The sequence below is a fragment of the Octopus bimaculoides genome, chromosome 4 (assembly GCF_046866305.1).
Source record: "Octopus bimaculoides isolate indiv1 chromosome 4, ASM4686630v1, whole genome shotgun sequence".
Taxonomy (NCBI): domain Eukaryota; kingdom Metazoa; phylum Mollusca; class Cephalopoda; order Octopoda; family Octopodidae; genus Octopus; species Octopus bimaculoides.
The window spans coordinates 77,079,695-77,104,820 of NC_142931.1; the positions used below are offsets into that span (position 1 = coordinate 77,079,695).

Consider the following 25,126-nt stretch of genomic DNA (forward strand, 5'->3'; position numbering starts at 1 on the left):
CCATATTTTATGTTGTTTATCTTATATTCATAGGAAGTTTACTATGTAATATTTTATTCTGAACTCTAGCATCCATTCTATTTTTTCATATATAGTTTATCTAGGACTACATAATGCATAGTGCCTCTAAAATTGTAGTGAAATGTGATGGGGTTGAATGATAGCGTAGAGCAATGGTTCTCTGCCAGGATCCATATGACCCTTGGGATCCGTATAAGATCTTGTTGAAATTTATGTGCAATAAAATGGTTGCTTTTCTACAATACATAAAACATTTAAACATTTTTGTACAATTCCTAATAATATTTCGTCATAAAAATATAATAGGTTTCTTTAGACATCGAATGGCTATGAGGCCAGCGCTTCCTCAGTAAAATAGAAATCAAAGGGGTACATAGGCAAAAAATAGTTGAGAACCACTGGTGTAGAAGCTCCCCACTATAGTGCTTCTTGTTTTCATTATTTGTAAGAAGAGCTGCTAATCTTGGATATTCATAAAAATTAAGCTATAAACTGATGTACCATCTGGATGTATAACACATCCATTCTACTTGATTTTCTCACTGTACTTACAATATTTTGATTGCTGTTAATTGTATTTTTCTTGTTTAAAAATGAAGACCTATGTAGAATGTAGTCATATTTGCATCTAAGTATCATATATTATAGTTTAAAATAATTTAAAAAAATTATATTCTCTAATATTGATTTTTCAAGGTTTTATTTCTTTTATATTCTAATTTTTGTGCCAAACTAATGTAGATGACTTGGAATAAAAATCTTTTACTTGTAAAACAGGTAAAGGTTAGCTATAAGAGGAGCAGCTAGCTGTAAAATATTGCATCAGATAAGTATCCGTCCAACCTAAGCCAGCATAGAAAAATGAACATAAAACAAATGAATAAAGCTATATGAACATATTAATAAAGAGCCAATTGCAGTTTTTGACTGACAAGAGAAAGATTTAAAATCCAGCTTCCCAGTCATAATACTAGCTAGATAAATTGTCAGGTGATACAAGACAAATTAAATATTTTTGTGTTGGTCTACATTGATAGTTGGTGAGCATAGACAGTTTGGAAGTGGAAGAAGTGGTTTGTAGTGAGAGAGAAGAAAAGTCTTGGAGAATATTTCCTCAAAACCAATTTATTAAACTTTTGAACAGTTTATAAATACTAAATATTTTTGTGTTTCTGGGGAAGATATCTTTAAAAAATTTTGCTTAACAGTTTTCTCAGAAGTAATTAGTATTCAAAATCAATATTCTAGTTTTGAATATTTTGTTACCATATTTGAAATATATTGTCTATGCATATTTGCTTCAGTTAATTTTGAAAATAATGAAGAATTCATTAAATTTTGTCATTATTAAGATGATGTTTAGAATATAAATTAACATGAAAATTTGATGGAAGGTTTTATTTTAGATAACAGGGAATTTGTATCATAGAGTCATGGGTAGCTGCTGGCAGGTTGGTATATGAGAGGTTAAACATTGCATCCAGTTTTTACCTGTATTCTTTTATTCATTTATTGGGCACCACCCTCAAGGGTTGAGTTGACCATATTAAGTCCATTATTTATTTCAGTCTGGCATTTATCAGTCAATATTTGCTGAACTCTTCAGTTATAAGACATAAAGGGACACAAACTACATATGTTTTTATACCATAAACATAATCTTACACACACACACACACACACACACGCACTTCTGAACATTTTCTGTCTCTATATTGATGGCTTGCATTTATTATGCTTTATAACATATCAGGCTTAGTACTCTATTTTGGTTTGTGGTGAGAAAATAAATGGGGGCTACGTAAAATTGAGAGGGCAATTTAATCTTATCTTTTACTTGTTTCTGTCATTAGACTGGGCACTGACTTGAAGGGCTTTTAGTTGAATAAATCAACTCCAGTACTTGTAATTTTTAAGTATGTCTCTTTTTGCTGAACTGTTTAGTTATAGGAGTCTAAATTAACCAACATCAGTTGTTAAGCAGTGTTGGGGTACAAGCACAGAGACAAAGAGATCATCATCATCATCATCATCATCGTTTAACGTCCGCTTTCCATGCTAGCATGGGTTGGACGATTTGACTGAGGACTGGTGAAACCGGATGGCAACACCAGGCTCCAGTCTGATTTGGCAGAGTTTCTACAGCTGGATGCCCTTCCTAACGCCAACCACTCAGAGAGTGTAGTGGGTGCTTTTACGTGTCACCCGCACGAAAACGGCCACGCTCGAAATGGTGTCTTTTATGTGCCACCCGCACAAGCCAGTCCAGGGGCACTGGCAACGATCTCGCTCGAAAATCCTACAGGAGCCAGTCAGGCGGTACTGGCAACGGCCACGCTCAAAATGGTGCATCTCATGTGCCACCCGCACAAGAACCAGTCCAGGGGCACTGGCAACGATCTTACTTGGCTTGCCGGGTCTTCTCACGCACAGCCCATTTCCAAAGGTCTCGGTCCGTAGTCATCGCCTCGGTGAGGCCCAATGTACGAAGGTCTTGCCTCACCACCTCAGCCCAGGTCTTCCTGGGCCTACCTCTTCCACGGGTTCCCTCAACTGTTAGGGTGTGGCACTTTTTCACGCAGCTATCCTCCTCCATTCTCACCACATGTCCATACCAGCGCAATCGTCTCTCTTTCACGCCACAACTGATGCTTCTAATGTTCAGCTTTTCTCTCAAGATACTTACACTCTGACGGGTATTCACATTGACATTACACATCCAACGGAGCATACTGGCTTCATTCCTTGCGAGCTTACGTATGTCCTCAGCAGTTACAGCCCATGTTTCACTGCCATGTAGCATGGTTGTTCGTACGCATGCGTCGCATATATATATATATCATCCTTATTTAACCTCCGTTTTCCAAGCTGGCATAGGTTGGACGGGAGCTGCACTTGGCTCCATTGTCTGTTTTGGTATAGTTTCTAGAGCTGGATGTCCTTCCTAATGCCAACCACATTGCATCTAATTCCTGTTATGCCCAACTTTTCTCTCAATATCCTAGCACTCTGTCATGCATGTACACTGACATTGCACATCCAGCAAAGCATACTAGCTTCATTCCTTTCTAGTCCTTGCAACTCTGCATTCAAAGCCCATGCTCCACTACCATGTAGTATTGTTGTTTATACAATTGAAATCGAAAATTGAACCAAATTCATTGACTGGCACCCATGCCAACCTTCCTTCATTGGACACTAAACTCAGCTTGCGAAGACTTGTTGGGGCAAGTGAGATCGAAACTGAACCAAATTCGATGACTTGGCACTCGTGCCACTGGAGCTTTCATGCCGTTGGCACGTGAAAAGCACCATTTGAGCGCGATCGTGTCCAGCTTTGCCTTACTGGCACTCGTGCTGGTGGCATGTGAACAAAATATTGGACTGACTCCTGTGCAGGTGGCACGTAAAAAACACCATTTGAGCGTGGTCGTTGCCAGTACCGCCAGACTGACCCTCATGCTGGTGGCACGTAAAAAGCACCCACTACACTCTCAGAGTGGTTGGCGTTAGGAAGGGCATACAGCTGTAGAAACTCTGCCAGATGAGATTGGAGTCTGGTGTAGCCATCTGGTTCACCAGTCCCCAGTCAAATCGTCCAACCCATGCTAGCATGGAAAGCGGACGTTAAATGATGATGATGATGATGGCAGTGCGTCATATATCCTTTCTTTCACTCAGAGAGAAAGAGACCTTTGGTTGCCAACAGTTAAAAGCTTTTAGAACTTTCTGCATCCTATTCCTATTCTAGCAATTACACTTTTGGTACATCCTCCTCCACTGCTTATTAGGTCACATAGGTAGCAGAAATTATCTACTACTTCTAAAGAGCCTCCAGGGCATACGAGAAACTTCCTGTGTATCTGTAGGGTTTATGACTCCTGTGCATCTTCCTCATACAAACACTATTTTCTGTTAAATTTCCTTTTATTCCACTGCACCTCTTGTGTCTCCATAGCTTGCACTGGGTACACCATGTGGAATACCTGCCTACACCTTTCCTACATATTCAGTAGGGCCATTTACCTGAATGGGGTAGGGTCCTGTTTTTATATATATATATATTTATTTACACACACACATACAATGGCTTCTACACAGATTTTGTGTACCAAATTAAGTCACCAAGTGATTGGTTGACCTGGGGCTGTACTAAAAGACGCTTGCCCAAGGTGCCATGCAGCGTGACTGAACCTGAAACCACATGGTTGTAAAGTAAGCTTTCTAACTGCACAGTCTGCACCTATATCTTGTTGAAGATATGATAAATTCTCTAATGTTGGTGCTCCAATAAAATGCAGCCAGTACTTTCTGTAAGGTGATTGGTGATAGGAAACGAAGTCTAGCTGTAGAAATCAAGGCAAAAATACTATTTTATGAATGAGCAAGACATGGTTCTCCAACTTGTCTAGGAGATAAGTAACTTCAAATAAGAATTGACTTGATCTGTGACAACCAGTCTGACTCATGCCAACAAAAAAAAATGAATGTAAAATGGCTGTATTGATGATAGTGCCTATTATTAGTATACATGAGCTGCCTGGTGACATTCAACTATTTAGTTCATTATTTCTTTACTGCCCACAAGGGACTACACACAGAGGGGACAGACAAACGGATTAAGTCGATGCTGGTACTTATTTACTCGACCTCGGCAGAATTTGAACTCAGAACATAGCGGCAGATGAGATACCGCTAAGCATTTCGCCCGGCGTGCTAATGTTTCTGCCAGCTCGCCGCCTTTTATCAACTATTTAGTTTCTCTGCTTCTGGTCTTTTTCTTGAGAGAATTTGGTTTAATATTTGCAAATACTTTATATATTTCGTATGCATACATTTGCAGTAGAGAAAGCATTTTATTGGAAGATAACCAACCTTGAAATATTATCATTGCATAAGATTGTGAGCTTGTCTGAAATATTTTATGAAAGTGTATACTAACCATATGAAAACAGAATCTTTAAGAATATGAAAATGTTGAAATTCAAATGTTCATTTCTTTTTTCTCATTTCAGCACATTTCAATTATAAGGTCTGGTTTCCCATTGGCAACCGCCGAAAAGGGTTAAAACATCAACGACTGAAAGCGTGAAGATTAAAAAAAAAAGAAGTGCCCAATCCTCAAAAACTAGCACACACTGCACATCTGAGGATTGTCAGGAGTCTCCAGTAGATAAAGGAAGGCTTCGACTGGGATAGAAAGACAAATAATTACTTACTACTGTCTGCCTGTCCTCTTTGAAAGAATCAACATCACTTTTGGCAAAACAATGTCTAACTCAAGGAAAACAACTAGTCCTCAGTGGAAGGTTAGTCAAACTACCTCTCCAAACAGTTTTTTCACCTTTTTTATATTCCTCTCTCTCGTGCTCTCTCTCACTCACACACTGTTTTGACTATTTTTTCTTGATTTAACCCTTTAACCATGAAATTAAATGTCATGTTAAATATCTACTGAAAAATATAATTGATACTTTCAGCAAGTCATGTTGTCTTAGTAAACTTAATGTATCTCAATAGAACATAGTTTCAAGCATGACATTCCTTAACAAAAGATAGATTGGTATATAAAATTGCTTTCTGCAGTTAAGCGTAATGAAATTTTGAGTGGACATATCTGATATCTGCTGTAAAATATTTAATGTTAATCTTCAGTGTATGATAACAGATGGATTAGAATTTGAGATCAATTGATAACCTTTTAGAACATTTCTACCACATTAAGGAACTTAACAGATTCATGAGCCAGTAAGCAACAGTCTCTATGAGATTGCTTGACATGCTAGAAATGGAAGCAAATTCTTATTCAAACCACTGTATTGTCTTAAAAAAGGACACAGGATAATGCAGTTAGGAGTACATATAGAATTTATCCTGAGTACACTGTTCTTGAAAAAAAAATCCTGGATGGTCAAGGTTTGAATGTCTTTGAGCTTAGATGAGGTTGAAATGGTGCTAAACAATAATTCTTTGTATTGGAAATGTCATTAATTGGTTAAAAAATTTATACACTGTCTGGAATATCCCTATTAATGAAACCTGATATTGAAAATAGTTTTCTGGCATTGCAATTACTGTTGATGGTAGGATGGAGCATGTTTATGGTTAATAAAGGGATTCTCTAATTTTTCATAGCATGTAGAAAGGAAATATTTTGTATTGTAATAGTATCCAGTATAATTAAAAATGAAATAGTTTCTCTTAATATTATTCATCAATGTTTGTAAAACCATTTTTGTGAGCTATTGAGGGCACTATTGAGTGGTCAATCCAAATTTCCCTCAAATTGCATGCTACTCTTTTGGAAAAGTAGGCACACATTGGATATGCAAGCTCCAGAGAAAGCTAGGATACTTATAGCAGCATTATTCCATCTTTGTTCATAAGTTGGTTCACTCTGGGCTGACTTGGGGTTAATTATCAACAACAATTTTTGTGAATGAAAATCATTTATTTCTCTATATTATCACAATTTCTTGGACATCTGCTGAAGAAAATTTCCTAAATTTAAGTTCTAAACATTCTTCTGTTATGTGTCTGAAATGGAGTGTAGCATATCTGTGAAGTATGTATATTGACAAGGTATGACCTGCCACAACCATGGGAAAAAAAATTAACCTTATTTTTTTTCTCTTGAATGTACAATTCTATCATAGTAGTTCTTTTGGTTATGTGTTAGGGAAATGGTTCAGTAGTTGAGCTGTTCATTGACACACCGTCTCATTAGTTCATTTTGTGAGATCTGAGTAGAAGCTACTTATTAGAAATGATTTTGTTCAATCCTAGATAAAACTGATTAGAGATCTGAGTAGAGTCTACTTATTAGAAATGATTTTGTTCAATCCTAGATAGGACTGATTAAGTAGATCTATAATCAAAGGCATTCTAGTCATGACCATCCTGTCTTTTATTTAGAAACTGATTATCTTGGATGCATTATTCTGTGTTCTTTATTATGATAATAGGGTATGATTGGAGATTTTGCTGCTGTTTCTAGTAGTTTGTGTAGCCATATGGAGCTTCCTTCTATAGCTCTACAGCTCTTTAGAAATTACATAATATGATACAGTAGTGTGAAAGAAAGCCTGTTAAATGAAGAAGGATAAATTTATGGATTAAAACTTCATATAAAATGTCCTTTTCATTTTCTATTGCAGAATTTCCAGCCGCCAGCTCAGAATCCCTCCATTCTTTATAGCCAGAGAACACCAACTACAAACAATTCAATTGCTACTTCACCTAACGGCACAAGTAATGGAGTTCGACAAACTGGCTTTGTGGAAAAATTACTGGTAAGTATTAATTTATACCTCTTTAAACTTTATTTAGGTGCAGGAATGGCTGTGTGACAAGAACCTTGCTTCCCAACCACATGGTTCCTGGTTCAATCTCACTGCTTGGCACCTTGGGCAAGTGTATTCTACTATAGTATTCAGTTGGTCAAAGTACCTTGTGAGTGGATTTGGTAGATGGAAACTGAAAGAAGCCTGTTGTATGTGTGTGATTGTTTCTGTTTGTCCCCCACCACTGCTTGACAACCAGTGTTGGTGTGTTTGCATCCCTGTAACTTAGTGGTTCACCAAAAAAAAAAAACCCCAAAAAAAACGATAAAATAAGTACCAGGCTTAAAAAGAAAGAAGTTCTGGAGGTCGATTCGTTTGACTAAAAATTCTTCAAGGCCCCAGCATGGCTGTAGTCTAATGACTGAAACAAGTAAAAGAGCACCCTGTATTGAACATTTGATTCAATTTTTCAAGAATTACGACTGTCGGTAATATCTTCCTGAACATCAAAGTGTAAAAGTTGGATTTGAATTAATCATTAATCTGGAAGGAATTGGATACAAAACTGTATGAAAAGTTTAACAATAATCAAACAGAAGCATGATTATTTAGGTACAAAATGTATGAAAGAGTACCTATATTTAGGTATAATATTTAAAATAACTTTCAGGAGAGAAACGATCTAAAGTGCAGTTGGGTCATATACTCAAATAGTTGAACACAACTATTTGTTTCTTGGGTGCAAGCATTTGGATCTAGTGTTTTATTTCCATGCTAGCGTGGCTTACATGAGAATTGATTTGGTGACTGGATTCTTTTAGGTAAGGGATATTTTACATTCCACAGGTCTTAATATTAACAAGGAACATCAACATCACCACCACCACCACCACACTCAGACAGTAAGAAGTGAAATATCAACTCTCTCTCTCTCTCTCTCTCTCTCTCTCTCACACACACACACATTGGGCTTAGTACAGTTTCCATCGACCAAATTTATTCACAAGGCATTAGTTAGACTATAGTAGAAGATAACATGCCCAAGGTGCTGTGCAGTGGCACTGAACCCCAAACCATTTGTTTGCAAAGTAAACTTCTTACCTACTTTGCCATGTCTGCACTGTGACTGTATGTTTAAAAAACAAAAATGTCTTCCATCCTCTCAGTCAATGCAGATCACTTCAAATTTCTGGTTATTTCATTAAACCAACTGTAAGTCAGAGGTGGGGGTGGGGTTCTGTTGGCAAAAGCTTACTTTTAGTAATTTATTTGGCATTGTTTTAGATCCTTATATAGACTGGAATTTCCCCATCTTAAATGTATTTTACTTGTACTAAACCACGTCCTCTATGCATTCTTATATCATATATTTGTAAACTAAGGCTATAAATACTTGTCTTTTCTGCAGTAGTTGGCAGACTATTATGCTTTTCATTATGAATTTAGATTTGATTTGTAAATATCTACATTTATAAATTTTTACTTGAATTTAGCTCCCCCCCTCTCTTTCCCTCTCTCTCTCCCTCCCTCTCTCTCTCTCTCTTTATCATTGTGGTGGTGATGGTGGTGGAACATTGGCAAAAATAGTTGATGCTAGACTTAGAGGGTCTTGCAGTGTTTATGGACAGAAAATGATGAGGTGATTGGAGAATAAATGTATAATTATTGCTTTAAAATAAGATTAAATTATATTTCAAGAGAAGATGTAATGTTTCGGGTAGAACCCTTCTTCAAATATTATTTGCTATTTTTTTTCCCTTTTTTGCTATTATAGATGATTACTAGTTTAATTTTTTCCTTGTTGTTGTTGCTTAAGGCAGTAAGAAGGCAGAATGATTAGCATGCTGGACAAAATATTTAGCGGCATTTTGTCAGTGTTTACATTCTGAGCTCACATTCTTCCGAGGTTGACTTTGCCTTCCGTCATCACAGGGTTCATAAAATAAGAACCAGTCAAGTATGGGGTTGATGTAATTGACTTCCCCTCCATTCAAAAACTGTTGGCTCTGTGCCAAAGTTAGTAACCATTATTGTTGTTGTTTAGCTTCAGGTTAGCTCTGATTGAATAGACCTATGAATAAAAGTGTTCTAGCTGTGAGCATCCTCTTTATTTTTCTCCTTTTTTTTCTTTTTTTGCGAGATATCATCATCGTTGTTTAACATCTGCTTTCCATGCTGGCATGGGTTGGACAGTTTGATCGAGGACTGGTGAGCCAGAAGGCTGCACCAGGCTCCAGTCTGATCTGGCAAAGTTTCTACAGCTGGATGCCCTTCCTAATGCCAGCCACTCTGAGAGTGTAGTGGGTGCTTTTACATGCCACCGGCACCGATTTGAGGGAAATTTGGCTGCTATTTTTTAGAAGTTAACATACCGTTCAGAGACTCCTTCATCAGTTTGTTTAGTGGAAAATAATTGTTGAGGATAGCAACATATATAACAAATTAATTAAGTTTTATAATTTTTGCATCAATGTTTAAAAAAAAAAAAATTGTTCTATAGTGAAAAAAACTTAAGAAATAAATGAGTTTTAACATTTCTGGTAAAATACTGAAACTAATGCATTGCAGGAAAATTGTTTTGTATAATTCTATGAGCTACCTTTAGATACAAAAAGATAGCTCATATCCTTAGATACAAAACTGTATGAAAAGTTTAACAATAATCAAACAAAAGTATATTTATTTAGGTACAAAATGTATGAAAGAGTACCTATATTTAGGTATAGTATTTAAAATAACTTTCAAGAGTGCAGTTGAGTCATATACTCAAATAGTTGAACACAACTATTTGTCTCTTGGGTGCAAGCATTTGGACCTAGTGTTTGTTCTAAGGATAATTTGTTACTTTGGTGTGCTGCTGGCTGTAATCCACAAGTCATGGCTTCTTTTGCCCCCCCCCCCCCCAGCCTTGGAGGCTCTGCAAAAAAAAAAATTAAATCATAGCTGCTGCCCTTTCGCCTCTAAGTCTTATTAGAAAAAGTAACAGGTATTATTTCATATTGTAGTAATGGTGGTGAGCTGACAGAATCATTAGCTTACAGGGCGAAATACTTGGTAGCATTTCATCTGTCCTTACGTTCTGAGTTCAAATTCTGTTGAGGTTGACTTTGTCATTTATCCTTTTGGGGTTGATAAGATAAGTCCCATTTTGAGCACTAGGGTTGATGTAATCGACTTTACCAGCTTCCCTGGAATTGCTGGTCTTGTGCCAAAATTTGAAACTAATATTTAACTCTTGCCATTTGAAAAAAAGACTGTATTTCTATGATTCTAATTTTCTTTTGTCTCTTCAGCATTCCTATGGTTTTATTCAGTGTAACGAAAGAGAGTCAAGAGTTTTCTTTCACTTCAGTGAATACAGTGGTAATGCGGAAAATGTCAAAGTTGGAGGTAAGCTGATGCTTTCTATTTTATTTCAATGATGTTTTATTTCAATGATGTTTTGGCTTATAAATATTAACAAACACTATGCCTTAACTCAACTGCAATGCAGTGTACAGAACTACATCAAATTGCGTGTGTGTGTGTGTGTGTGTGTGTGTGTGTGTGCGTAAAACTATGTATTATGAACTTTGGGAAGATGAATGGCTCTGTTTACCGTTGACAGTTCTCACTTTTAGCCTATTACCTGAAAGTTTCTACCATAGAATCAGCTGCCATCTCTAACCATGGTTTTGGTACGTTATGATATATAAATAATTTTTTTTATAACTCCTTTTATCAGGTCATCCCATAAGAACTTATGGGATGACCTGGTAATTTAGAATTTTGTACAATTTTCAATATTAAGTATGGAGTAATTGCTGCATGGAGTTGTTGAAACATCTTGGTTTGAAAATATAGCGTATTATTTGTTTATGTACTTGCATCATTTAAACAATGATTAGTGAAAAGACATATGCAAATGATTAAATGTTTGAGATGAAATGCTAATATGATTATAATTTTTCAGATTATTTAATCATATCTTTGAGCATGTTTTTCCAATATTTGTATATATACTACGGTTTTATCACTGATTGTGATCAGATGCCTTATTCTTCTATGGTATTAGACTAAGTTGAGCTAGAAATTATTATTTCTAAATGAAGGTTAATAACATTCTAACCACTAGGAAGATTGTAACCCTATATAAGCCAGTGACCTACTGGATAATGATATCCTTTCTCTTAGTTTAAAGATAAACGTTAGCTACTCAAATTGTTAGGAAGAAATTGTTGGACTAACTGCAAACCATGATATTTTTTTGACGATTATCAATACATGGAGAATGAAGTGGTTGGTTGTGTAACATTATGCCATGACTCTTTAACCCCAGAGAATATGGTCCATGTGTCGAGAAGCTCATGATAAATGAAGTATAGAAAGTTTATGTAGATGGTAGTTGAGTAACACCACTTTATGAAGAGGGAAGAAGATGGTAGAAACTTGAGGATAGTTGTTGACTCGGTAAAGGTAAAGTGTGAGGGTTGTGTATCATGTTGTGTACTTACTGTCACTGTAGGTTATGAGTGCTAATAGTTTGGGTTCAGATACAGTCTGGGATTATGTATACATCCAAAAATTATATCTGTTAACTATTTGAGATAAAATTTATCGGAATGTAATGAATGAATTTATCGAAAGATGAGGATAACTATATTCTAGGAATTATAACCTTATCAACTCATTTTAATAATTTGGATTTAAAAATATCAAAACTGAAAAGCTTGTGGTTAATTTCTTTAATTTCTTAAAGCTATTCATTTTCCATTTCTTTATGTAGATCCTGTTGAGTTTCAGTTGTCGTATGATCGACGAACTGGGAAGCGGATTGCATGTTCTGTGATAAAAATTGACCCTGGCGTATCCTCTCAAGAAATTTTAAGTGAGGAACGTTTTCAAGGCTCTATAGTTCAAGAAGCAAAACCAGTTAAAGCCAAAAATGTAAGTTTATTCTTTTGAGTTTTTATAGTTTATTGCATGGAAATGGTACAAGTTTTATTTGTATAATAAATGTTATTTATATAATAATTGAATGAAATTCGTTTTACAACCATGTATCTTTGAGTTCAGTCCCACTGCATAGTACTGTTGGCAAGGGTTTTCTATTATATTCCTGTGTTGATCAGTGAATTTGGTAGATGGAAACTAAGAAGCCTGTCATATGTGATCGAAAATAGTCACTGTTCATCAGTGTTATTTGTTTACAACTGTCCCTGTAAATATGTTCTGATCATTGATTCTTTGCTATTTGAAGGATAAGAGAAAATATCTTGCTTGGAAACAGGTTAAGGGTTAATGACAGAAAGAGCATCAGGCTGTAAAAACCTGCTTCAAATGTTTTGTCTGACCCTGCAGATGCGGAAAAGTGGATGTTATGATGATGATAATTCAAACCTTTTAACAAGCAATAACAAAAATTTTTGTATAACGCAACATGTCTTTGTGGATAACCATTTAATTGAACATATTTTTTGTGTGTGTTTGTTTTCTCTACCATTTCCACTTATTGCTTTACACTCAAAAGTGTAGTAAGAACAAACTTTTACCTGATAATGTAATATCATCATCATCATCATCATCATCATCGTTTAACATCCACTTTCTTGGACAAATACTGAAAGGTAGTTTACTTAAAAAAGATCCCACTGATTTATTGTTTTATAATTAGGGACAGGATAGACCTTCAATGACTGCTTTGGGAATCTGCTTGTGACATCTATATTTTTGGCAAGAATAGCCTGTAAAGTCTATGGTTCCAAGCTTACATTGAAATCTATAATCTATGCAGCAACCAAGCACCATATTGCATATTAAATTTAAATGTTTTATTTTATAGTTGTTTCTGGAAAGCCTTATTTAAATGCTTCACTTTTGTTATAGGGCACAGTGTCAGGAAATCAGGATGGGCTTGGTAGAGTCACGTATCTACACAATGGAGAATGTTTTTTCCTTCCTTATGGCTTAGAAGATGTAATTGATGGTTCTTCGAAATTGAAAGCTGGAGATCAAGTCAGATTTTATATTGCTTCTGATAAAAGGTGAGTTGAACAGTGACTATATTGAAGTTATGGAGAGTCTCCTGCCTTTTTGATTAAGTCATTTGAAATCATTGTCCATATAGCCATTGTGTGGTTTAGCAAGACTCTGGACTTCAATATGTTTCTTTGTTGGTTTTGGTGGAATGTACTATTTACATTGTAATTGGTCCAGTAACCAATCTTTGTTAAGTGTGGGCTTCAGCTGCCTGAAAACCATTTTTCTATTTAGCCGTGAAATACTGTATATGACCTTAAACTTGAGATTGTCTTTTGGGAGATTTATAGATATGTTGCCAAGCTCGAAATAAATTCTTAAAACTAGGAAATGTTCTCTTTAAATTAGGTTGATGACCTGATGCACTAGTTTACTCCCATCACAATTATGATGCATTTGATAAAGGCTTTTGCCCTCTTATCACTTGTATCATACTATTTTCTGTTAACATGATGTTTCAAATGTCTTGCAAATTTATGACTGCTTTTGCCATAATTTTACATAAATATACAAAGTATGTTTATAAAAATCTACTTTTGCCTTATCGCTTTGTGCCAAGGAATTGTAAATGTTTATACAGCATGAAGTCATTTTTTAGTATTTTTATAATTTTCTATGTCACTTTTTACTACCACTGAAATCAGAAATAGTAATGTGTGTGTTATCTTAGGTAAAATCAAAATAGTATCCCTCTGCTTTTCCACAATCTGTGTGTGTGTGAGTGAGAGAGAGAGAGAGGGCGGGGGGACTCAATCCTTTATGAAAATTAGTGTCTGTCAATTAAATAGCAGGTATCATTTTTAAAATTAGAAGTAAGTAACATAAAATATGATGTTAGTAGATTTATCAGTCTTTACTAGTCTTGTAATCGTTTATCTGAATGTTAAATATATTCTGCAAATTTTTCTATCAAAATTATTTCAGAAATGGTAACATTAGAGCTCGAAGACTTGAAAGTGTCATGGTGCAAAATCAAGAGAAATATCAAGGTGTCGTTTGTTCGATGAAAGAGAACTTTGGCTTCATAGAGCGTTCTGATGTTGTGAAAGAAATATTTTTCCACTACAGTGAATATAAAGGCGATATCAGTGAACTGCTTCTTGGAGATGACGTAGAATTTCAAATTCAGTCAAGAAGTGTAAGTTGGACTTTTTTTTTTAATCTTCAATGACTAACTAAACAAATTATAAGTTGTTTTTAATGCGTTACTTGGATATTAAATACATGGCTTTAACTTCATTCAGAATGTTACCTTATATAGGTGTAGGAGTGGCTGTGTGGTAAGTAGCTTGCTTACCAACCACATGATGCTGGGTTCAGTCCCACTGCATGGCACTTTGGGCAAGTGTCTTCTACTATAACCTCGGGCTGACCAAAGCCTTGTTAGAGGATTTGGTAGATGGAAACTGAAAGAAGCCCATTGTATATATTTATATATATATATATATGTGTGTGTGTGTGTGTGTGTGTATTTGTGTGTCTGTGTTTGTCCCCCCAACATCGCTTGACAACCGATGCTGGTTTGTTTACATCCCCATAACTTAGCGGTTCGGCAAAAGAGACCGATAGAATAAGTACTAGGCTTACAAAGAATAAGTCCTGGGGTCGATTTGCTTGACTAAAGGCGGTGCTCCAGCATGGCCACAGTCAAATGACTGAAACAAGTAAAAGAGTATATTGTTATATATTATATTGTTTTAGAAGAAGAATTTTTGAGCTGGGAAGTTGGAAATTTGGGCAAAATAATAAATTTTATCTTTCCATTTTCTCCCACCCACCCTTATATAATGTGGGTAGCCATATATTTGTGCTTGTCCTTTTATAATACTTTAGCCTCTCAGCATCACCTCCCCCAATTCATTTGAGGGCCTTTTTCCTTTTCTTTGTCATGCAAGTTATTTGGCAACCTCTCATCGTCATGATCAACGCCTGCTTTCCATGCTAGCATGGGTTGGACGATTTGACTGAGGACTGGCAAACCAGATGGCTGCACCAGGCACCAATCTGATCTGGCAGAGTTTCTACAGCTGGGTGCCCTGCTCGAATGTTTTTTTCACGTGCCACCAGCACAAGTGCCAGTAAGGCAATGCTGGTAATAATCACGTTTGAATGGTGCTTTTTACGTGCCACCGGCACAGAAGCCAGTCAGCTGCTCTGGCGACGGTCATGCTCGGATGGTGCTCTTAGTGCTCCACTAGCACGGATACCAGTGATTGAATTTGATTTCAATTTCACTTTCCTCAACAGATCTTCGCAAGCAGAGTTGAGTATCCAAGGAAGGAAAGGTACGCATAAGTGGGCTGGTTACACCCCTGGCATAGGCCATGGGTTATGGCCTCACTTGGCTTGCTGGGTCTTCTCAAGCACAGCATATTTCCAAGGGTCTCTGTCACTAGTCATTGCCTTGGTGAGGCCTAATGTTCGAAGGTCGTGCTTCACCACCTTATCCCAGGTCTTCCTGGGTCTACCTCTTCCACAGGTTCCCCTCAACCGCTAGGGTGTGGCACTTTTTCACACAGCTATCCTCATCCATTCTCGCCACATGACCATACCAGCGCAGTTGTCACTCTTGCCCACCACATCTGATGATTCTTAGGTCCAACTTTCCTCTCAAGGTACTTACACTCTGTCGAGTATGCACATTGTTAATTGTATAAAAAGGTACCTGTAAAACAGTTGACATTAGGAAGGGCATTCAACTGTAGAAACTGTGCCAAAGCTGACATTGGAGCTCAACACAGAGCTCAGGCTTTTTGGATCCTGTCAAACTGTCCAGTCTATGCCAACATCGAAAATGGACATTAGTTACTGATGATACTGCCTGTAATTTCAGGTCAAGAGTTTGATAAGTAACCTTGTGTTTGATGTTGTAGTCTGACATTTTGATATCAGTTTCACATTAGTCAAATTTGACATTTATTATTTTTATTTTTTATTAGTTTGCTGATAGTTGTTTATTATTATAAACACCTGCTCAGCCTTGATTAAGATGACCTATGATGAACGGTGGTCATACCATATTCATTATTTTTTTTGTTATTGTGTACTATTCTGTTTTTTTTTTCTCTTTCTCTAGAATGGTAGTCTGTGATTCATGAGGAATTTTATTGTTATTTCTAGTAGATTGAGTGATTGTAAAATTTCTTGTTGGCTAATGGGATTGTTTGGTTCCTAGGCTACCAAATGAGGGATTGATGGTTGATATTTTGTTACTGTAGCTATATCCCTGTCAAAAGTCTTTTAACTCTCATTATTTCTGTCAGTTCACTGTGTTTTAAAGAGCATACTTCTTCACTTTGGACAGCAGCAACACTGTTGTATTGAATAAGGATTAAGTGTTGCATGCTTTGTAAAACCCTGCTGGTGGTATATGTTGCTTAATGTGTGTTACATGTTGTCCTGATATAATAAATATGTCACTTAATAATGTTAAAATTTTCCTTTTGTAGAGACAATGGGATTATTCATTAAATAGCCACAAAAACAGTAACCAACCAGAAAATGATGTAAGTGTATAAATTTTATTTCGATGACCTTTGTTTTTCAAATGAATATGTTTTATTTTACTATAGTATTTGTCATTCAAACTAAGCAAGTTTTACATTGAAATGATACCTCGCCACTAATGATTTCGGAATGAAACTATCACTTCAGCATGAGAATAATGATTTCAAAGTGTGATTATCTCATAAAGATTTATTTAATAGAAAATATAACATTAAAACAACATTAGTATTGTTAACGATGTAAACTCACCTAGTTAATTATAAGTTTATGTCAGTCAAGCAGCAAGACATAAACCTCATCTTATAGCTATAATACTTACCAGTTTGTTTGAAGAAAAGTACAGCATTAACACTCAGTGCTAATTTTCTGAGAATATATGTTATCTTGGTGTGTGACTTCCTTCATTCCTACAACATTGTTTGTAATTTCTACATGAATGTGTGTTTGGGGAAGGTTTCACTTCCAATATAAATTTTATTTATGAGAAAGCCTTCCTTTTTGGGATTAAACCTAGGTGATTTCTCTGGCAGACGTCTCAAACAACAGTTATGTATAGCGTGTATGGTAACTTCAATTCCACAGTGAGCAAGTACAGTACTGAATATTTAAATATTTCTGGCTTTGAAACTGTTCAGTAAAATGAAGAAAATTTCTAGGCTGCATCTTTTGTTTGTATGCTGTCTGTGTAATCTTTATTATTTGTACTTTAAAAGGCCTCAACCTAACAGAAACATTACCCCACTGGGCAAAATACACAGGGGAAAAAATGCCAACTTCGTATTCTGAGTTCAAATTCTGCCAAGGTTGAGCTTTCCTTTCATCCTTTTGAACTCGATAAAAGAAGTACTAGTTGAGCTCTGGCAAAATTTCAAGTCTTGTGCCTATAGTAGAAAGAAAAAAAAAATGCTTGCTTGCTGAGTTTGTAAAGGGCAGTAACTCATAGGTTTTAGGGATTAATTCTGTTATACATGCTTTATCAAAATTTAAAAAAAAAATCAAATTGAAAATAACGAAGTTTAGTGTAATAATATCCAGAGAGCAAAACAATATCTCATCTTCAAGGTTGGTGGTAGTCATTGAGGTAAGATATGACTATAATATAGACATGACTATAGGCTTGTGTTTGTATGTTTTGGTTATATATATGTAAAACTTATTTGTTTTGGGGATTGAAGTAATACTACTCTTTCATTATGATGAACTTCTACCTGAACTTGATTAACGTAGATCTGATTTTCAATAGATGGCATGGTTTTTCTGATAGCTGAACTTTATTTTCAGTTGCTATGAAATGGAATCTTGTAAAAGAAGAGTTAATATACCTGGTATGCTGTCACTGATCTGGTATAGCTAATGAAGTAGCATCTAAGTGAGGGCATGTGGCTTAGTGGTTAGGGCATTTGGCTCACGATAGTAAGGTCGTGAGTTCGATTCCCGGCAATGTGTTGTGTCCTTGAGCAAGATGCTTTATTTCATGTTGCTCCAGTCCACTCAGCTGGCAAAAATGAGTAGTACCTGTATTTCAAAGGGCCTGCTTTGTCATGCTATGTGTCATGCTGAGTCTCCCTGAGAAGTACATTAGGGGTACACGTGTCTGTGGATTGCTCAGACACTTGCACGTTAATTTCATGAGCAGGCTGTTCCGTTGATCGTATCACCTGGGACCCTTGCCGTTGTAACCGACAGAGTACTCCTTCCTTTATAGCTAAGTAATTGAAAATATTGTGATTTGTACATGGTGCAGATTATTTTGGGGGTGGAATCTGTTTTATATTGTTAGTTAAACAGACATTGGGTAAAAAGCTTTGAGAAAATATAATAATCTCTGTTACAAGCAGTTATTAGTGGAGAAAGTCCCTTAAGTGGTAAACTATGCAACTAAATCTTAATGAAGTAGCATCTAGAATTTTGAGGCAAAAAAAGAAACTGCATTCCAGATCTTTGCAGGCTCAGACATGGCTGTATAACTTAGAATTTTGTTTTACAATCATGGTTCTGGGTAATTGAGTATCTTGTAACTGAATAGAACCAATTTGCATAAGTCCCTCAAGTGAACTTGACCTGGGTTGGAGACCTTTCCTCCTCTGACCAAATTATAAAACCAGCCCAGTAAAACAGATCTAAAATATAAGTCATGTTTTTTCTTACTACTACTATTTATGAATGATCTTATCATTTTCAGGGTAGGGAAGTTGCTGTAAATATTTCACGATTACCTGAAGGAACTGTGATATTCGAAGATGTTGCTATTGAAAGCATAAACGGGAGAATTCTGAAAACCTTAAAAAATTCCAATAAAGGTCGTCAAGGAGATCCCCTTTGTGGAAGAATTGTTTATGAAGTAGATAACCGGTATGTTTTTTATGTATATATGTGTGTGTGTGTGTATCATCATCATTATCATCATCATCATCGTTTAACGTCCGCTTTCCATGCGAGCATGGGTTGGACAATTTGACTGAGGACTGGTGAAACCGGATGGCAACACCAGGCTCCAATCTGATTTGGCAGAGTTTCTACAGCTGGATGCCCTTCCTAACGCCAACCACTCAGAGAGTGTAATATATATATATATATATATATATATATATATATACACATATATATATATATATATATGAATGATCATTATTGTTTTAACATGCATTTTTCTATGCTTGCATGGATCAGACAGAATTCATTGAAGCAGACTTTCTACAGATTGATACCTTTCTGTTGCTAATCTTCACTTGTTTCCAAGCAAGATAATATTTCCCCATGACCAGGCATGTTTACAGGGAAGATTATGATAGTGATGCTTGTTTATAACAATCCTATGATATCAAGACATAAAGACACGCATTCATCCCATTGCTGGAAACTCCAAAGGCAGATGTGAAAATGCTGACAGTGATGTCTATATACGAGTGTACATATATGTTCATAATTGTATATTAGTGTACACATTCTCTCTCTGTCTCACTCTCTCCCTCTTTCTTGCTTCTCTCTTTCTCCCATTGTTTTTTTTTAATTGATACAGTGACAAATAGTTATACTTTGTCATCAGTTTTGTGAGGTATACCTTTTGATGAGTGGAATTTTAATCTGTGTTGCTATTATTGGTTTGTTACATCTCAGAATCAAATAATCAACCCAAAGAATTGTTTCAGCAGTTTCTTTTTATTTATTATTTTTAACATAGGCAAGTTGAAATTCCATTTGGAGACAAGGACCAAAAGGGAGACTTCACATTACAGGTTGACGATCTTGTTGCATTTAATATTGCTACAGACCGCAGAGATGGATTACAACGAGCTACACAAATTGAACTTCTTGACTGTACCTTTGAGAAAAGCAAAGAAACCAGAGAGGTGGTTAGTGTCATATCTTTACACTTCTCCATTTATTTGTATTGTTGTACAATGAATCATTCCATTCCCCAGTATCTCTCTTTCAGTCCTACCCTTATTTACTTACCACACCCACTGTCTCTTTCCTCTATTTCTCTCTATGACAAAAGGAATTCCTGAAGCATCTTTCTTTCTCCTCCTCTCTCTCTGATGAAGGGAATTCCTGAAACTCCTCACAGATAGTCCTGTTATCAAAAACAGTAAGAGTCTACAATGTTTTTGATCTCAGAACTATCTTTTGTGTCTTTGAATTATAGTTTTCATTCTAGAGCAGTGGCTCTCAATCAGGGTCCACATGATCCTTGGGAGTCTATGTGAGATTTTGTAGTTACAATTTATGTGCTATAAATTGACTGTATTTCTACAATACACAAAATATTTTAACAATTTTTTAAATACAATTCTTAATAATATTTAATTAAAAAAATATAATTGAATTTTCTTTTTTAAACACTGAATGAGTATGAGGTCCCAGTAGAGTAAAATAAGGATCAGAAGGGTCTTTAAGCAAATAATGGTTGTGAACCACTGTTCTAGAGCATAAAAGAACATGTCTTTATCACTTAATTACAATCATGTTTTTATTTTACTCTTTGTGTGTGTGTGAAAATGAATGAATTTATTATGGAAACAAATGAGTGAATGTATTAGGAAAATACATAATCTTACCTTCAGAATATTATGGACCCAACAAAAGTGCTCTGTTTTGTTGTTTGACTTGCTAGAAATCACATTTATTATACCCATCTGTTTTATTAAAAAGAGAACAACACCCTGGTTCTAGTAGTCTTCACAATTGTCTTCAAGTACGATACTTCTAAACTAGGCTAGGCTAGGGATTATTTTGCCAAATCAGTTGTGCAACTGAACGTGTGATTAAAAATAATCAGATTCCTTTCTTATTCCATAGGTATGCCGTTGTCTACATTTATAGGTGTATTTTCTTGTTAAATATATGTCAACTAGACTCTGAAAATTATGTGAAATTGTCAATAACTAACTAAAATGCTTCATGTGGTTTATTCAACAGGGCATTGTTGCTACTCTGAAGGAAGGATATGGTTTCATACAATGTGCTGATCGCGACCTCAGAGTTTTCTTCCATTTTAGTGAAATGCTTGATCAAACTAAGGAGTTGAAGCTGCAGGATGAAGTTGAATTCACAGTAGTACAAGTTGGTATAACTCTCTCTCTCTCTCTGTCCCACACATACACACACTGTGTTTTATTGAAGCTGAGGAAAAACCTCACAAGCTGTTACTCAGTGTTTATTTAACCTATCATCAGACAAAAGTGAAATTTTGGAACACTACAATGATTTATAAATGTTTAGAAATGATGTGTGGAGGCGCAATGGCCCAGTGGTTAGGGCAGCGGACTCGTAGTCATAGGATCGCGGTTTCGATTCCTAGACTGGGCGTTGTGAGTGTTTATTGAGCGAAAACACCTAAAGTTCCACGAGGCTCTGGCAGGGGATGGTAGCGAACCCTTCTGTACTCTTTCACCACAACTTTCTCTCATTCTTACTTCCTGTTTCTGTTGTGCCTGTAATTCAAAGGGTCAGCCTTGTCACACTGTATCACGCTGAATATCCCCGAGAACTACGTTAAGGGTACACGTGTCTGTGGAGTGCTCAGCCACTTGCACATTAATTTCACGAGCAGGCTGTTCCGTTGATCGGATCAACTGGAACCCTCGACGTCGTAAGCGATGGAGTGCCAACAACAACATAAATGATGCAGAGATAATGATTTATTTAGTCATTAAATAAACACAAAATCTAATTGGACAAGAAATCAAAACTTTCCAGATTTAATGGAATCTGTTAGATATGATTGACCGTTGATTAAAAAATAATATAAACCTGAAAAATAAATAAAATATGAGAACATAACTTGCATATGTACATAATATAATTGAGGAAAGGGAAAAAATTATAACTGTTATAAAGTGCTTTTGGCCTTTCCAACAGTATATATCTTTTACTTGTGCCACCTTGAAGAATTTTTAATTGAATGTGTCAACTCCAGTACTTTTTGTTTTTATAAGCCTGGTACTTATTCTGTTAGTCACTTTTGCCAAACCACTAAGTTACGGGGATGTAAAAACACCAACACTAGTTGTCAAGTGGTAGTAGGTGGGGGGACAAACACAGACACAAAGACACACAAGCATAGCTATATATACATTTATATGTATGTGTACACACACACACACACACAATGAGCTTCTTTCAGTTTCTTATTTCTTTATTGCCCACAAGGGGCTAAACATAGAGGGGACAAACAGGACAGACAAAGGGATTAGGGCTATTACATCGACCCCAGTGCGTAACTGGTACTTAATTTATCGACCCCGAAGGGATGAAAAGCAAAATCGACCTCAGCGGAATTTGAACTCAGAATGTAACAGCAGACAAAATACCGCTAAGCATTTCGCCTGGTGTGCTAACGTTTCTGCCAGCTCGCCGCCTTTCAGTTTCTGTCTACCAAATCCACTCATGAGGCTTTGGTTGGTCTGAGGCTATAGTAGGAAATACTTGCCCAAGGTGCCACACGGTGGGACTGAGCCCCGAACCATGTGGTTGAGAAACAAGCTTCTTACCACAGCCATGCCTGTTCCTGTATATGGTATTAAATCAAGTAGAAGTTTTGAGCCACTGAAATGTGATCTCTTATTTCATTTGATTGCAATTAATAAAATAATTTAACTTCATAAATTGGTTTCACTATTTGTCGCTGTAAAATTATAAAAGTGTAAAAATTACATGACAAGAAATCAAAATACGAGTGGAATTGAGAAAATTTGGGATCATAAAGAAAGGAATGTGACCTGGGACTCACTTGCCTGTTTATTAATTTATCAGCTTGGTTTTGTTAAATACTTTGCTAAAACCATGCTGTGTCTTTTTTCTCCACTTCAGGATCCTTCATCACCAAATAAGCAAATAGCTATTCGCATTAAAATGCTTCCCAAACGAACACTTTCTCTTACAATTTCTACTGAAAAATATATTGGAACAATTGACCGTGAGCCTGCAACACACAAAAGCCCAGGTAAATTGAAGTTCATAAAATATGCCTATCTTTTTTTTCTCTTTTTTTTATTCATTTGATGTTTAACCCCAGGTCAACCCTGATCATGCATATGTGTGAATCAAATATATTCCCCAACCAAGATCTCCTTGTTTTTTTAAGATTATGTAGAAATTTGTTATCCAATACCTCCTCATTTTCAAGTCATTAAAGTTAGAAAACTTTGGTTCCTATTTCTAGCATACTGAATGATCACGCAGAGATTTCTTTGTTGATTCATTCTTTTCTTTTCTCTATTTAAGGGTTTGTTGTAATGTTGAAGTTAATGTCTGTGAAATAGATGCAAGAAGAGATAACTATAAGTCCTTGCAATGTAGCCTTGTTTGTTGTGAAAGTCTACTGGTTGAGTTGTTAGTATTGGATTACTGGTTTCATAATTTCAATGTCCGCTTTACAATGTTACTTGGGTTGAGTGGATCTGCCAAATGGCATATAACCACTCATCTTAGTTCTGTGTTATCTTGTTCATTAGATCCAACAGCATCTTCAACTTTCCCTAACCTCATGCATCTTCTGCTGCTAGTGCACAAGGCATTTCTTTCATTCAACAGTCATTGGATTATTCTTTACATTTTACTAATGCAGCTGCCTCTCTTGTTGATATTGGCTGATGATCAGTGGCACTTCAGCCTCTGCAGACTTTCCATGTCCAATACAGCATCATACTTTTTAACCTATGTTTCATACAGTCTATATTTTGTGTGGAAAAAGTGAGGGAATACTGTTGCTACAAAGTGAGATAGTAGTTCCTTGAACTTCTACTGTTTTCTTACTCTGATTTTATGATCTTAACTACAATCACCACTTATTGATTAGGTCACTTTGATAATGAAGATTATCTATGTATTTAACATGGTATTAATAGTTTCTTAACCTAATTAACAAATAGGAAATTATCTGTTAATTCTGTTTCATGGTTGACTAGCTAATGTCGTAAAGAATTGTAAAACAATGTTCATTGTCATAGAATTTTTGGACTACAGTGTTGATGTAAATATCATAAAACATTTGCTTTTAAAAATGGAGCTGATAGTCTGAAAAAGTTTTATCTAATTAAGCAATATATCTGAAATTGAAGAGCAAACAAATCTGTGTAGCATGAATATGTAACACCATTGTTATCATTTACATCTGCCTCTTATCCATTGTTCTTGCCTATGCAGAAGTCCTAGTCTTCTTGTCTCACTACTGTCCTCTCACTTGATAACATTTGTTGCTTCTTTAGGTCTTGTCAGGAGTAGTTGTGCTTGCATTTGTTGTTTGTCTTTGTTATATGTGATAAGGCAACAGTTCCTCTTGCATAGTAGCTGTATGATCATCTGTTGGTCTGCCCTACAAGTATTTGTGTTTTAATTTTTTTGTGATATTAATTTAATGTAATATTTACCAATTCCATTTATATACTTAGTCTCAAATCCTTTTCTTATATATATGTGTGTGTGTGTGTGTGCGTGTGTGTGACTAACTTATATACAATCTATGCTACTTATTGTTCTAGCCTGACCGGACAATGCCTGTTCTTATACACAAAGAGCATGCCTCTGATACATAGCTGTTGCTTGTGTTACTTGCCAGGCTGATGGGAAGATTTCAACTCATCATCTGAAAATAGTTAAAACATGGTATACCTATTGCTTATTGTAGAAAACTATATTTTGTGGGTTGAGTTAGAATGTGTGCTTTAAACAATGATGAAAGTAGAAAGACACTTCAGTTAGTAAATCAGTATTTTTTGCTATAACAAGGGTTAGTTGTATTTCATTCGTTGTAGTTGATTCTGGTCAGGTTCGAAAAACCACTAAAATATACCTCA

At 35.9% G+C, this 25,126-nt stretch overlaps 1 protein-coding gene across 2 annotated transcripts in view; it reads left to right on the top strand.

The window, feature by feature from the left end:
- The window catches only part of LOC106878826 (cold shock domain-containing protein E1), a 65,780-nt gene that overhangs the window by 21,909 nt on the left and 18,745 nt on the right, over positions 1–25,126 (top strand). For both annotated transcript variants that reach the window (XM_014928166.3, XM_089350846.1), the window contains exons 2-12: positions 5,037–5,330; positions 7,179–7,313; positions 10,598–10,694; positions 12,070–12,230; positions 13,170–13,327; positions 14,247–14,460; positions 16,772–16,828; positions 19,012–19,181; positions 20,011–20,182; positions 21,249–21,392; positions 23,142–23,274. In XM_014928166.3, the coding sequence (XP_014783652.1) occupies positions 5,292–5,330; positions 7,179–7,313; positions 10,598–10,694; positions 12,070–12,230; positions 13,170–13,327; positions 14,247–14,460; positions 16,772–16,828; positions 19,012–19,181; positions 20,011–20,182; positions 21,249–21,392; positions 23,142–23,274 (1,480 nt within the window). In that variant the 5' untranslated portion in view covers positions 5,037–5,291. The remainder of the gene's footprint in view (positions 1–5,036; positions 5,331–7,178; positions 7,314–10,597; positions 10,695–12,069; positions 12,231–13,169; positions 13,328–14,246; positions 14,461–16,771; positions 16,829–19,011; positions 19,182–20,010; positions 20,183–21,248; positions 21,393–23,141; positions 23,275–25,126) is intronic.